The 16,455-nt window shown below is 35.8% G+C and overlaps 1 protein-coding gene across 1 annotated transcript in view; it reads right to left on the bottom strand.

The window, feature by feature from the left end:
- Nucleotides 1-16,215, bottom strand: part of LOC136039317 (actin-related protein 2/3 complex subunit 4) — a 291,440-nt gene extending 275,225 nt beyond the window's left edge. The window contains exon 1 of the mRNA XM_065722932.1: nt 16,114-16,215. Coding sequence (XP_065579004.1) covers nt 16,114-16,116 — 3 coding nt within the window. The 5' untranslated portion in view covers nt 16,117-16,215. The remainder of the gene's footprint in view (nt 1-16,113) is intronic.
- Nucleotides 16,216-16,455: the final 240 nt, after the last annotated feature.

Consider the following 16,455-nt stretch of genomic DNA (forward strand, 5'->3'; position numbering starts at 1 on the left):
CATAGCTTAACATATAACCTTACATTAAATTACATGTCCAGCAGGATAAGGTAGAGATGAGCCTCCTGTAGAACATCTTGCTGGTGGTGTGACATGACAATGGACTGGCATCCTAGGTTAGTCTACACTCTGCATTGACCCAGTCCTGATCAACTCCTTACTTGAACACATTTATGGTACTTGCAAGGGATGAGGGGAATACTTGACTTGAGAAGTTGTTTTCTGTCACTTTGTGAGTAGCAATTGTGTCTCCTCTCTTCCTTCAATAGACTAGAGTGGAGAGTTTGAAGGATACAAGGCATTCCTCATATGGTTTGTCTTGTAAAGCTGGTATGAGATTTGTTGCTCGCCTTTGGGCAATCTTCAGTGCTTTAATGTCCCTTTCAAATGGAGAGATGCTAGGGTCATTCCAAATTCCAGGTATGGACATAAAATAGCTCTGTACAGCTTCATAACCACACACAGCTTCCTGGTGGTAAGCATTCGTTTTATGAGCCCTAGGGCTTGGTTTGCTTTAGCAACTTGAGAATGTGTGTGGCTGTAGAACTTAAGTTTATCCTCAATAAGAACCCCCATGTCCTACTCCTCACTTACAGCATCAAGTAGGTCACTTCCAACATAGTAAGGTCATCTAGGATTGTTCTGTCCAAGATGGACGACTTTGCATTTTGACACATTGAACTGCAAACCCCACGGAGATGACCATCTAGAAAGTATATCTAAATATTCTTGCATTGTTGAGGGATTGAGGCTAATTTGGGCTTATTCTAAGAACTTCTAATAGTTATAGTGTTAGTGGGTTTTTCAGGTGAGTTGTAAAGTCGTTAATATGTATGCTGAACAAGGTGGGCCCCAGGATTTGCACTGTGGGACTCTGATAATGACAGGAATTTCATCAGAATAAACAGTTTTACCAGTGCCATTATAAAATACTACCCTCTGAGTTCATACAGTAAGAAAGGCTTCAATCCAGGCAGTTATATCCTCATGCACCCTGTACACTTCCATTTTTAGGAGGAGATATTGATGCTGTAATTTATCATAGGTTTTTCCTTGATCAAGCAATATGACATCCACCAGAAGATCATCATCCAAGAGTCTGGTGACAAAATAATATGATTCAATAAGGTTTGTATTAATTGAGTGACATTGATTTCTTTCAAGGTGAGAGACCAGTTCATCATTTATATGCTCTCAAGGACTTGCATACTACAGAAGTAAGACTTAAAGGGTGATAATTATGGGTTTTGTCCTTTCTCGTTTTCTTGAAGATGGGTTTGATATTGGCCTGCTTCCAGTCACTTGATAGCACTTTGAAAGTGAGTGACATTCCAGACAGCACTGCTATTAGCTCAGCAATTTGTTCTGCTGCTTCTTTTAATAGTCTGGGTCATAGGTTATCTGGCCCAGCAGTTATATTTGCATCCAGTCTTTTAAGGCTGGACAGACTCGCAAAGAATCTTCCTATACCTCCCATGTTAAACATTTGGAGTTTGCCTGACGTTCCTGAATTAGTGATTTTGGCGGTTTTTATGTCAATAGAAGTAAAAAAAAATCTGGTGAATATTTTGGCATAATCAAATCTTAAAGCCGACAATTATTTTTTTTTATAATTCCAAAATAATTATAAAACCTGTTTCGGGTTTGCATTCTAGATTGCTATGCTTGACATTGTTGTTGTGGGGTATCAAAAAATAGAGCAAAAAATTTTCTATTCATCAATAAGAAGCTTTTTTCTATAATATATACCTCCTGGCTGCAGTCCCTTCAAATACTTTACATATTTGTGTTCCGAAATCAAAATTTCCCCTCAAAAGGTTAGATTGAGCTGTAATCGGAGCATCTAAGAATGCAAAAATTACACCAAGGGATTGTTCAGGAGCGATTCAGTCAAGCATTATTTAGTTCTAACCTGTTTAAACAGAGTCTAGAGAAGAAGTAAGGTGCAGACACCAAACTGCCGGTTAATGAATATATAAGAAAATTGTATTGTATAAATAATTAAGGATAAGCTGCGTCTAATCCTAGAGATAAATTGAACACAGCACAAGGGCCGAATAAGAAGCAATGGTTTTATTTTAAAAAGATTGATCTATCGTTTTGGTTTAATTAAAATAAATTCAGCACAAATTTATGTATTGTAGTATAAGTACAATTTTGCATAATCTTCGTACTGAAATAAGAATTAATAATATATAAAACAAGCTAATTAATAACTAATGAATGAAACAAAATAACTAATGAACGAAACAAAATGTCCCCAGAATATTTAAATTTGTTATAGCAAAACCCGAGTCTTGCTGTAGAACTACCAAAGCAAACTACAAAAGCAGTCAATGACCAGTCTCAAGTCCAAGGCCTTTCCAAGAAACAATGCCACCCCTTGGTAAATAAACCGCAATAAAAATTACCCATACTAAAGCAGTCAAATGACCAGTCTCAAGTCCAAGGCCTTTCCAAGAAACAATTCAACCCTTTAGTAAGTGAACCCCGATAAAAATGGTCAAAACCCTAATAAAGTTCTTATATAGTTCTTGTTATTGACCACAGTAACATGAGAAAAAAAAGAAATATACGAGGGCTCCATTTGCCAAATGTGCAGGCCCATCGTGAAAAGTTGAAATTAAATTATCGGGATAGAGGCAGACCGCGTTTACCAAAATATATGTTAGAAGACTTAACGGATGCTTCGGTTCACGACGAATCAAGTTCCGAAGGAATTGGAACAAATTCCCCTTTTGTGTTGAAAGTTATCACTTCTGGAAGAAATTTGGGGCCAGACCTTCTAAAAGGCTCACGCTGGATTGTGGATCTGCCTTACCTTTTTGAGAATTATGAAAAGCTCGTGATTCGCCACATGTAAGTTTTTTCTTTGTCTTTCATTTTACGTCATTGATTTACTGCTATCAAAATTATTAGGATGGGGAATTATTCTGGGTTGCAATTAATGCAACTTGTACTTTATTAATTCCTGATAATTGTCTTTTCTGCTATAGAGAAAGAATGTTCGATAACTTTTAAAGATATTTTCATCCCAAAACAGAAAGTTAAGAAAGTAACACCATCAGATTCAGCGTATCACAGAACCTTATTGTACAAGTTTCAAGCTCCTATCTACAAGAATGTAGAATTTTGTATATTTTGCCAAAACACAAATCCAAGATGCGTGTTTATTTATTTAATTCTTTTTTCCAAGGGTGATTGTACCGACCCAGTGGTCTTAAAATTTTGCGAGAGGGCTCATTCAAATGGAAATGAAAAGTTCTAGCGCCATCAAAATCCTGATATAGCCATTTTATTCAGCATAGTTGAAAAACCTTATAACTATGTCTTTCAGGACGACTTACTCCCCCAAAGTCCCTATGGGAGAAGCTGCAAGTTAAAAACTTTGACGAGTGTTTGCACATAGTAATGATTATTGGGAAGTGTACAGACGTTTTCAGTGGGATTTTTTGGTTGGAAGGAGGGGTTGAGAAGAGGAGGTTATGTTGGGGAAACTTTCCATGGATGAATTTGTCATGGGGAGGAAAATTTTCCATGAATGGGAGGGGGCAGGATTTTCTAGCATGATTTAAAAAACAATGAAAAAATAAATATGAAAAAGTGTTTTCAACTGAAAGTAAGGACCAGCGGTAAAACTTAAAAAGAACAAAAAATATTACACATATAAGGGGTTCATTTCCTCCTAATCTCTCACTCTTTACGCTAAAGTATTTTTTAGTAATTTCAATTATTTATTCTACGGCCTTTGTGATTCAGGGGTCATTCTCAAGGATTTAGGACAAAATTTAAGCTTTAGTGTAATGAGCGAGGTATTGACAAGTGGGCGAGCCCCCCTTATATACGTAATAGATACCTGCGAATATAGAAGTTCGTTAGGTAAGCTAATTCGTAAGTTACGTATATTTTTACTAATGAAAACAATCGTAAAAAACTAAAAGCTCTAGTTGCCTTTTTAAGTAGCAAAAAATTGGAGAGCAGCTGGGCCTCCTTCCCCGCTCATTTTTCTCAAAATCGTTCGATCAAAATTATGAGAAAGCCGTTTAGCCAAAAAAATAAAAATTCAAATTTCGTTTTAATTATTCATCTGCGCAGAGCCGAAATCAAAACATGGATTAACTAAAAAAACGTTCAGAAATTAAATAAAAAACGATTTTTTTTAAATGAAAGGAAGGAGTAACATTAAAACTTAAAACGAACAGAAATTACCCAGTATATGAAAGGGGCTGTTCCCTCCTCAACGCCCCGCTCTTTACGCTAAAGTTTTTACAGTATTAAACAGTAGATCTTTTCAATTATATTTTTGGTAAAAAATAAGGAGAGGGGCACATTTGAAGGAAGGCCTAAAAATTCAGAAAAGAACTTAAAACAACCATAAGTAGCTACTTATACTATTCCTAAGAGCGAATGCTTTGCTATACCCCACCCCTCGCCCCTCTTTAAGCGACAGTTTATAGCCCATTATATATTTCCCCATTACATTTTGAAATAGCCCCACTTTTTACTTCTGTATTAATTTATGACGAAAGCTAATCAATCGGCGGAAAAAATGAGTCGCGCTATTCTGAAATAAATAAAAAAAAACAAGTTTTTTCAACTGAAAGTAAGGAGCAACATTAAAACTTAAAACGAACAGAAATTAATCCGTATATGATAGGGGCTGTTCCCTTCTCAACGCCTTGCTTTCTACGCTAAAGTTTGACTCTGTCTCACAACTCTCCATTTAAAAAAAAAAAAAACTTGCCATTTTGAAAAATAAAAAAATATACTATGACGTTTAGGGGTGTTTCCCCTTATTTTCCAAACTCGTAACTCGAAGAAGAGGGGGATATGTTGGGGGAACTTTCCTTGGAGGAATTTGTCATGGGGGAAGAAAATTTTCATGAAGGGAGCCCAGGATTTTCTAGTATTATTAAAAAAAAAAATAATGAAAATATAAATATGAAAAAGCTTTTTTCAACTGAAAGTAAGGAGAAGCATTAAAGCTTAAAACGAACTGAAATTATTAAGCATACGATAGGCTCACCTCCTCCTAATACCTCGCTCTTTACGCTAAAGTATTTTTAGTAATTTCAACTATTTATTCTACGGCTTTTGTGATTCAGGGGTCATTCTTAAGAAATTGGGACAAAATTTAAGCTTTAATGTAAAGAGCGAGGTACTAACGAGGGGGTGAGCCCCTTCGTATACGTGATAAAAACATGAGAATACAGAAGTTAGTTACGTAAGCTAATTTGTAAGTTACGTATATCTTTTACTAATAAAAAGATTCGTAGAAAATTAAAATTTTTAGTTGCATTTTTAAGTAACCAAAAAATCGGACGGCAACTAGGCATCCTCCCCCGCTCCATTTTTTCTCAAAATCATTCGATCAAAACTATGAGAAAGCACTTTAGACAAAAAAAATAAATATTAAAATTTCGGTTTAATTATTCATCTGCGGAGAGCCAAAATCAAAACATGCATTGATTCAAAAACGTTCAGAAATTAAATAAAAAAAAAACAGTTTTTTTAACAGAAGTAAGGAGCGACATTAAAACTTAAAACGAACAGAAATTACTTCGTATATGAAAGGGGCTGCTTCCTCATCAACGCCCCGCTCTTTACGCTAAATTTTTTACTGTTTTAAAAAGTAGAGTTAAGAGAAAGAGTCAAACTTTAGCGTAAAGAGTGGGGCGTTGAGGAGGAAACAGCCTCTTTCATATACGGGATAATTTCTGTTCGTTCTAAGTTTTAATGTTGCTCCTTACTTTCATTTAAAATACTTGTTTTTTTATCTAATCATTAAAAAGTACGGATAAAGGTTCTGAAAGAATGTCTGCAAAGGCTTTAAAGGATTTGAGAAATAAACTAGCTAATTTGATCCTCCTAACTCATAAAAGCATATTGGTATTTTTAATCGTAATAATAAGAACTTTGTGAATTACTCGAATAAAAATTTAAATGATAGTTGAGATGCAACTGAATTTGGGGCACGGATTTTTACTTTGAATTTGATTTTAGGGAGTCAAGTGAGACTTAATTTTTCTTGGAATTTGGTTAGTAATATCCGTTGGAATTTGGTAAATCGACACGGGTCTGTTTAGAGGGCATTTCCTGTCATGCCCCAAAGGATTTTGTAAAGTTTTGAAATACTTGGCTTTCCTGATTGGTAGTTCCAGGACAGTTTTTGGCTTGGTTACATACATAAATAAAATTGGGTGGTTTAATCTGACAATGAAATACAACAAACTTTCGGTTAGATCGTATAATTTCCACTTCTCGCCCATTTCTAGCTATATTTTATATTTTATTTCATATTTTAATTACCCTACATCGCTCACTACTCTACATACTACCTATCCTTTTTGAAGCTATAGCACTTTCCTTTCTACCAAAACAATAAAATCGCTACTTTACTATTTTACTTCCTCACAACCAATTAGCATTTTATTTACAGGTGCCAAGACATCAATTTGGTTTCAAATATGATTTTTCTAAAGAACATAGAGCTGGATTGCGCTCAAGACTCATCTTCAAATGCGAATCATGTCATGAGGAAGCCACAATTCACACAGAAAAACCCCTTGCTCCTAGAAAGCTTAAAAAAAAAGACTCAACGAAAACCGTAGTCAAAAAACCGAAAAGGACTGATTTTGATAGTGTGAATACTATCAGAAAGAAACACAAAACAGAAACAGGAACAGTAAGTGTCAACAAAGAGGTAGTGGTTGGTGCAATAAATGGTGGAATGACTCACGCCCAGGTTCAAGAACTTTTCTCTACCATTGGAATAAATACCCCGTCTCAAAAAGTCTTTACGAAATTTGAGAAAGAAATTTGCGTAGAATTGGAAAAAGTTCTCTATGACTATCTTATCGAAAATGGGAAAACCGAGCGAAGGATGGCACTGGAAGCAGGTGAGAAAATTCACCCAAATGAAGCTGTAGAGACATGTGTTATAGTTGATGGAAACTGGTGTACACGAAGTTATGGGAGGAGTGGTGATAGGTTTCTATTCGAAGAAACTCTTAAATCTAGGAATTAGGAACAAATATTGCTGTACTTGCATGAAATACAGGCATCAAGTAAATAGATCTGTTCCTGAACATACATGTTTTATGAACTGGCAGGGGCCCAGTACAGGTATGGAGTCAGATATATTAGTTGACGCATTCCGAATAGCAATATCCATGCACAATCTAAGATATACTCGATTTGTTGCCGACGGCGATTCAAGTACCCATTCTGAAATTATAGCAAGGGTACCATATGGCAGAAATGTAAAAAAAATTGAGTGTGCTAATCATGCGTGCAAATGCTTGAAAAACAGACTATATAAGAAGCAGCATGAAAATGCCGAATGCAGAAGATTTCTTAGTGCCGCAATAATAAAGAAAATGTGTGATTTTGCCAGAAATGCAATTGTATGTGCCGCCACAGAGAAGAAAAGCGTGAAGGATCTCATCAGTGCGCTGAAGGCAATTCCTCTACATTTTTTCCGTGGCGACCATAGATTTTGTCCTACACGCTGCTTGTTCTCCGGGAAAGTTCTACATGTCAATCCTGAAGACACTCCTAGCAACATCTTTCTCAGCCATGTGTATTCAGCCTTTGATACGCTGACCAGAAGGGCTCGTCTACTGATAGGAAACCACACGAGCAACCTGGCAGAATATTTTATGAGCATAGTTGCAAGGCTTATAGGTGGCAAAAACATCATGGTTAGCCAAAGTGCGCGATATACCACCCGCGTTAAAGCAGCAGGAATCCGATTTACGAAAGGTCACTCAGCTCGCCTTGAAATATTTCGAAGAACTGTAGGATCTACACCAAGTAGGCAGTTGAAAAAACTTGCACAACAGCGGGCCATGACTACTGCTCGACGTAAAAAACTGTCTGCTAAAAAGCGCCTTTTCACTAATGCTTCCACAAAACTCCCTTCAAAAGAAATCAGGGAGCCAACCGGAGCAGACAAAAACTACGGCTCGAACGCAACTGCTCCGGATCTTGATTGCAGTGCGCTCGAAATTGCAAAAACAGATTTTTTGACTCGTCTCCAATGTACTGCAACAGATATCCTCAGTATCGAAAAAGCCACTAGGCTTCAGAGAAATTCTATCGATAAAAGCTGGATAGAATACAGAAAAAACAGAATTACAGCTTCCGTAGCCGGTGCTGTTTGTAAAAGGCGGTTGAAGACTGTGGGCTCATTAGTTCGGCAGCTGCTGTATCCCAGAAACCGCCAAACAAAGGCAATGGAGCATGGTCAGATGTATGAGCCTGTAGCTATTGCAGCTTTTGCAAAGAAAATGGGTTGCATTGTGAACTCTGCTGGGCTTTTCATTCACAAGGAATATGGGTTTCTAGGGGCCAGTCCGGACGGGATAGCAATTTTTCCTTCGGGTGAGAAGACTCTTTTGGGGGTGAAGTGCCCTTTGACAGCAAAAGGGCTTACATTGGAAGAGTGGATAGCGCTTAAAAAAAATACATGTCTAGAAAAGAAAGTTAATAGTGAAATAAAGCTGAAAAGAACACATGACTACTATTACCAAGTTCAAATGCAATTGGAATGTTGTGACATTGATTTTGTATACTTTGTAATATTTTTAGGGGAAGAGGAATTATATTATGAAAAGATTGGTCGTGAACGTGAATTCTGGTCTAACAAAATGCTGCCAAATCTACAAAAATTTTATTTTGAGGCACTGTTACCAGAAATTGTCGACGGAAGGTTGCCAAGAAGTATGGAGATACGAGAACCGTTTATATAAATCCAACTGTGCTAGGTATGGGTAGTTATCATGTGTCATTACAGTCTTATCCAAATACAAATTCAGATATACAAATACTCAAGCAACAATCGAACTTTAGAATATTTTTTAATGAACCCGTATGGATAAGCTAAATAAAAAAAAACAAGTTTTTTTTTTAACTGAAAGTAAGGAGCGACATTAAAACTTAAACGATCAGAAATCACTTCGTATATGAAAGGGGCTGCTCCCTCCTCAACGCCCCGCTTTTTACGCTAAAGTTTTTTACTGTTTTAAAAAGTAGAATTGAGAGAAAGAGTAAAACTTTAGCGTAAAGAGCGGGGCGTTGAGGAGGGAGCAGCCCCTTTCACATACGAATAAATTTATATTCGTTTTAAGTTTTAATGTTGCTCCTTGCTTTCAGTTAAAAACATGTCTTTTTTTTATTTAATATCTGAACGTTTTTGAACTAATGCATGTTTTGATTTTGGCTCTCCACAGATGAATAATTAAAACGAAATTTCATATTTATATGGCTTTCTCATAATTTTGATAGAATCACTTTGAGAAAAAAGGAGCAGGGGAGGAGGCTTAGTTGCCCTCCAATGTTTTGGTTACTTAAAAAGGCAACTAGAACTAGAACTTTTAATATTTTACAAACGTTTTTGCTAGTAAAAGATCTACGTAACTTACGAGTTAGCTTACGTAACGAACTTCTGTATTCTGTTAGTGTTAAATTTTAATACTGCTCCTTACTTTCAGTTGAAAAAACTGTTTCATATTTATTTTTGTATTGTTCTATTTTGAAATAAGGCTAGAAAATCCTGCGCTCCCTTCATGGAAATTTTCTTCCCCATGACAAATTCCTCCATGGAAAGTTCCCCCAACATAACCCCCTGTTCTCAACCCCCCCCCAACCAAAAACCTTTCTGAAAACGTCTGTACATTTCCCAATAACCATTACTATATAAACACTGATCAAAGTTTGTAACTTGTAGCCCCTTCCACGGGGATTCTGGTGGAATAAGTCGTCCCCAAAGACACAGTTATAAGGTTTTTCAACTATGCTGAATAAAATGGCTATCTCACAATTTTAATCGGGTGACTGTGGGAAAATAATTAGCGTGGGAGGAGGCCTAGGTGCCCTCCAATTTTTTAGATCACTTAAAAAGGGTACTATATACTTCATTTTTTATATATAATTCACTTGTATATAACTTCATTTCCGTTGGAATGAGCCCGCTCGCAACATTCTATGACAACTGGTTCGATATAATCACCCCTGGAAAAAAAAATCCATATTTTTGCTGATAGAAGCTTAACACTTCCACAGTAGGGTTCCCTGATAGGCTGATTTGGATGGGTGTAATTTTGGTTTTATTACTTTTATTGGGTGTTTCCCTCTATTTTCTAAAATAAGGCAATTTTTCTTAGACTCGTAATTTTAGATAGGTATCTCATATATTTAAAGTCAGCATTAAAATGCGATTTTGTTCATGTAGCTATTGGTATCAAAAATCCGTTTTTTAGAGTTTTGGTTACTATTGAGCCGGGTCGCTCCTTAGTACAGTTCGTTACCACGAACTTTTTGATAAAATGAAATAAATTTGTCACTTCGCTGCGAGCAATTATTTAAATTATATTTTTCAAAATAGGTCTGCATGAAGTAAAAACCCAAAAATATGTACTTTTTATTTGTAATTTCCACAATTTTATACCGCATCTCCTGGCAAATAATGATGACCAGACCACAGGCACACACGCAGGCGAGGGATTCACCCACCTTAAATTTGTATAATGCTTAATTTTGTCAGCGAAATGTTTAATTTTCCTGTGTTTTCCTGGTATTTCTTTCGTAAGAGCTGAACCCCCCTCCTCCAAAAAAAAATCTCGAATAATAATTTCTCTAATTTTCTCCTCGAATAATAGTTCTTTTCCAAATAAATATTCCTATTTACTTGTCGAATTACGAAGAATGAATATACATTAGTCGTAATTTTCAGTGAGAAACCCCTTGAGTTTAATGACGGCAGTGAATCTGATAACCTTGAGTATTTGTGTGATATGCCGCGATTGAAAAAGAACTAACAGGCAGTATAATTTTTGGAGGAGCGTCCGGCCTCAAGCCTTTACAGAACATTTTCTATACTTATAATTGTCATGTACATTGGTTTTCCAATTGGTTGCTCTGGTAAAATATTCTCTGGTAAGAAAAATTTTTAGTGGAGAAATTTTTACCAAAGCTAGAGCTGAGCAAATCCACTTTTTCTTTAGTCTCTGAGGTCTTTGTGTCATCCTCTTTCATGAGGTTCAGGATATCACATCTAGAGGCTGCTGAGGAATAGCACCAGAACCCCTTTGGATTCTGCTTTGCATCAGCTGCAATTGCCTCCTTGTGGTTTTCTATGATCTTCTGAGTCAAATTTCTTAGCCTGTTCCCACATTTCTATGTATTTGGTCCATGCTCTTTTCTTCTTCCTTCAAGCCCTTGTGACTTCTTTGGGTAGGAAGGGGAGTGTCTTTGGTGGGGGTGACCAGTATACCCTGGTATGTTTATTTTCTGCAGCTAGGACTACTGTCTAAAATGCCTCCCAGCTTTTTCCTATGTTACCACTGTCAACCACATTCTCATGTTTTATCTTTGACCGGTCATGCTGTACTAATTCATAATCTGTAAAGAATTCTTCCTTCCTTTACAGATTAACCTTTAAAGGAAGTTCACCTGTATCTCAGTTGACATACACATATGGTCATTGCTTCCAATTGCAGGGTAATAGGAAGTAGAAATGATTCATGCAGGGTCATTTTTTAAGGGTTGTTCATAGTCATCAAGGGTTAAGGTAAGTTCAAAATATATTTAGATGCCATTAAACTATTATAGCCTATTTTAATAAAAGATCCATAAAAAGGAAATACTCATTTGAACAACCAATTTAGAAAAGAAATTTGTGATGCAGGTCAAGACTTTTTATCATAAAATAACCAAAATAACACTTTCTTGGTGTAGTATTTCATGAGGATGGAATTCAATTGAGCTTATACTGAATGAACTTCAAATAAGTAAATCAACTGCAATACATTAATCTAATTTATGCTGCAGGGTTTGCTTGGACATTATTGACTGCAATAGTGAGCATTGAGAGATTTGGGGATATTAGTTGAAATAGAGAAAGCAAGAATTGGTGAAACAAAATACAATACAGTTTATAGATTGACAGTGGGTTTTGGGGGGCATACAGCAGGAAACCAAATGATTTTTCATTGTTGCTGTGCTGAAGCAGTCATCAGAGATAATTCTTGATGTAGTAAAAGGTTAAATCCCTTCCAGTACAATAGCTATATCTAATAGCTGGAGGGTTTCCAATACATTAAACAATATTGGATATATGGATTGATTTTTAAGGGTTGATTTCACAACCACTGAGGCTAAACTGAATGTCTTTTAGTCTATGCAGCAGATTTCTATTGTGGTTGCAGTGGTAGCTGTGACCTAGTCAGGAACAAACCAAAGCCCATAGTAACCAAAAATTAAATCAAACTGCTTCATCCTGAACTAAGTAATTTTTATTAGTACAGCCAATATATTACCAATTTAATTAATAAATTTTATTGCCAATAACATGACTAAATGTGTATAGTCATCATACCCATGATCACAATAAATATTATTAAAACAAATAGCTTCCTACAGAATGACTGAGAGACATGGGATTGTAGGTAGCTGCAAAATTTCTCAAACTAATTGAACAAAAAGATGAATTTTGAAAATTCTTTTTGAATGACATAATGAAGGACACTTATTTAGATAAGGACAACATGACCTGTTGATATTCCATGTAATTCATTTATGCTGTGTTTCAAGAAAGCATTGAAAATTGCTTTCTTGAAACAGAATTACATGCCTTGTTAATAAATTAAACAAGCAATACATACATTTTTTTTAATGCTTTAAAAAAAATTTAAACTATACATTTTTTTTTAACTGGTGTATATACAGTTCTGGCCACAAAAAAATCTATATATAAATAGGTCACAACTCTAGCTAAAATTGCAGCTAGTAAAAATTTAGGATATCTCCTTGTGGAGCTCCAAAAGGATGACTTGTGTTGGATTCAAAGTTAGCTGTTGTTACATAGTCAGTAGCATCCCAATAGAGTTTACACTCTCTGTAGGACCACTCAGCATCTAGCCTTCACATGAAAACATCAACAGTAACTGTTTCATTAAACAATCTGTTCCACCTGTTGACAATTTGTGATGAAAAGAACTGAGTGCAGACTCTAGATATGGTAGACTGCTTGACAAATTTCAGGTGATGACATCTAGTTCTTGAGTTGGGACCAACAGTAGGGAGAATTTTCAGGAAGAATTTGTATTTTCCCAGGTTGTATTGAACCTAACCTGATGCCATGACATCAAGAGGAAGTTTACATTACCAGTCCAGTAAAACTATGAACAAAAAGACCAAACTTCAGCATTTCAGCAACAGATGTTTTTGGCACCAAAATGTTCACAAATATTCACTTAATAGTAGATTCAAAATTGGTTGTGCAGAAATACCTGAGAAAGAACTGAGTGCAGACTCTAGATATGGTAGACTGCTTGGCAAATTTCAGGTGATGACATCTAGTTCTTGAGTTGGGACCAACAGTAGGGAGAATTTTCAGGAAGAATTTGTATTTTCCCAGGTTGTATTGAACCTAACCTGATGCCATGACATCAAGAGGAAGTTCACATTACCAGTCCAGTAAAACTATGAACAAAAAGACCAAACTTCAGCATTTCAGCAACAGATGTTTTTGGCACCAAAATGTTCACAAATATTCACTTAATAGTAGATTCAAAATTGGTTGTGCAGAAAGACCCTTTTTCAGTGAAGGGGAGGGGGGTCTGATTTGTACAAAGTTGCCAACTGCAGCCAAAATCAGAACTGAGATCACATTCCTTTTCACTATCTTACCCAAGGGAACTATCTGAGTTGTCATAAATAGTCATTGTCTAAAACTTTTCAGTTTCATTTTCACCCTCAGTGCTGTCTACCAAATGTCTTCACAGCCTGCTTCTCTGTTTTACTTTCTTTTGCTTATATTTTTCTTTTCCAATTCTTTATTGCCCTCCTTCATGCAAAGGTAGCTTCAATCTTAGCCTCCACTGATCTATCTGTCAGCACTTTTCTTTTTACCTCCTTTCTTCCTTGAAGCATTTTGTTTTCTTTATGGTGTTGGGATGTGGTTTAACTTGTTCAGGTATGACTATCTTATTTCACAATGGCTGCAAATCATAGGGCTTAGTGAAAGCATTGGGTAAGAGGATGGCAGTGCAGGTAGGGATGGGGCTGGAGTAAGAACCTCTAATGAGCTTGGCAATTAGCCATCACCTTCAATGGCTAAAAAACATTTGGTTGGTCTGTATTTAAGAGCATAGATCTTTATCATCTAAACAATCTGGATTGAAAGGGGTATCTTCCAAATCCCTTCTGGATGTTTGATGGTATTAAATCTAAGGGGAAAGATTTTCCTGCCAGCCCAGCTGTGATGTAAATGGTGATAATTCTTCTTGATGGTGACAGTTGCTTGATGAAATAAAATTGCTACTAATTTTGGTAATTAATTTTGTTAGGAATAAATAGCTGTTAGATATTTCAACTATTATGCAAGGCTTCTGAAATACTATAGGCATTTTGTTTCAACCAGATTTCTACTTCTCTTTATGAATATTGAATGCAAAGTTTCTAACTCATGATTAGGCCCAAATCTGGTGAAAATTAAAGCTGGGATTAGAGAAAGACTGATTGAAAAATTAATCATTGTTGTAAACAATGATTGCACTGGCAGCACAATGCTGGCATTTCCCTAGTTGCAACATAAAAAAATTTTGTAGTGTGTTGTTGCTGCTTTTTTTGCTGCCAGCCTTACTTTATTGTTGTGTCTGTTTTTCTGAATGTTTTGGTGCCAGAACATTTCTGTTCATAAAAAGCTGTGTCAAAACTGCATTTTTACTAGACTATATGTGCAGTTAAAAGACAAATGACAAGAAGAATCAATGCATACAAGCCTGCTGTGTACCAAGGGCTAGAGCCCAGCAGCAAAGCTGTTGCTCTCCTGGCATAACATATGCAAAAATCTAGTTAATTGACTTCTTGCTACCTCAGAAAGAGTTTAGGTTAGGAAAATGAAACTTTCAGGGATGAATCTATAGACTAAAGTATGTCCTGGGAAGGTATTTTGAAGCAACTACCTCAGCTCCTTCTCCCTCTAGAGGGCCCTGACCTTTAAAATATGTGTGTTATAAAGGTGAAACCTTGCAAAATAGATCTTCTGCTTAATTGAAGTACAACAAAATTGTTTTTGGCTTCATAACTTGCTGAATTCCACTTTATAGGGTTTTAAAGATATGCAAACAATTTCCTTAATTTTGAAAAAAAGAACATAGATATGGCTCAAAATTCTACTAAAATAACTGGAATTGCATTTTCAGAACTAAAGACAGAGAAAAGGTAACTAGTAACTGAAAATTAAGGTAAAATGCTGTTTTGTCAAAATTTCAATAGGTATAGGACCTATCATGTAGACAATTTCCAGTGCCCTCCAGAGAGAGAAGGTATATCCTGGGTAGGTACTTTAAAATACCTTCCCAGGACATACTTTAGCCTGTAGACCCATTTCTGAAAGTTTCAATTTCCTAACCTAAACCCTTTATGAGATAGCAAGAAGTCAATTAACTAGAATTTTACTGGCTATATTTATTTTTATAAAATATTTTGGTAAGTTTATGACAGTTCATTTAACTGACTTAGCAATAAAGTGAACATACAACTTGATGCCTTTTATTATGTTCTTTAAAAATATAATAATTGCTTCTATCATGAATTCAAATTTAAGCACTCTTTAACCTAACCTTATTATAAATAATTTTAGCACTGAGAAAATGTAGCATTATTTTATGGAAAATGAGTGATAATTCATACTTTAATTGAAAATTCATCATTTTTAAGAGCTAAAAAAGTGCTCAAGTTTTAGCTTGTGGTAGAAGCAATTATTATATTTGTAAAGAACATAAATAAAGCCACATTCACTTCATTGGTAAGTCAGTTGTATGAACTGTCATAATTTTACTGATATTTCCTCCTGGAAAGCCACTATTTTAGACCTTTATCAAATTGTCTAACCTTGAGAAATTTACAAGTTTTATGGTGATTGAACTGTTGTGATGATTAGCGATTCAAGATGGCTCCTGGGTATACTACCCAACTGGCTTTTAAGCAGTCTATCCAAAAAAGAGGGTGGAGCCTTAGCCCATCACAGTAAAATACAACCAGATTCTCAGTTTTTCAATAATGGTGAGTGGAATAAGAACAGATAATAAACTGGGAAACACTTACCATTGTCAGACAAATGTCTTTCAGAAAGACTAGGCAACTCAGATGTTAGCCCAGGCTTAATTATACAGGTATAAAAGTTTAATCTTTTCTTCTTTTGTCAGGATTGCCAGAGAAATATCAAATTCGACAAAAAGTAAATTGTTCATAACCAGTAGCCTTGATATCACCTTTTGTCAAATATACTTTTGGTCTGGGGTTTGATCAGAACAAGAGTAGAGGCCAGATTCTCACTAATTTGAGCCATCTTTGCCATTCTATAATACAGTGTGACTTAATAGTAACAAAGACCACGTCACGTTTCCCTCATGCGAAACAAAAAATACAACAAGGAAATTTACAAAG

The sequence above is a fragment of the Artemia franciscana genome, chromosome 19, assembly GCF_032884065.1.
Source record: "Artemia franciscana chromosome 19, ASM3288406v1, whole genome shotgun sequence".
Lineage (NCBI taxonomy): Eukaryota > Metazoa > Arthropoda > Branchiopoda > Anostraca > Artemiidae > Artemia > Artemia franciscana.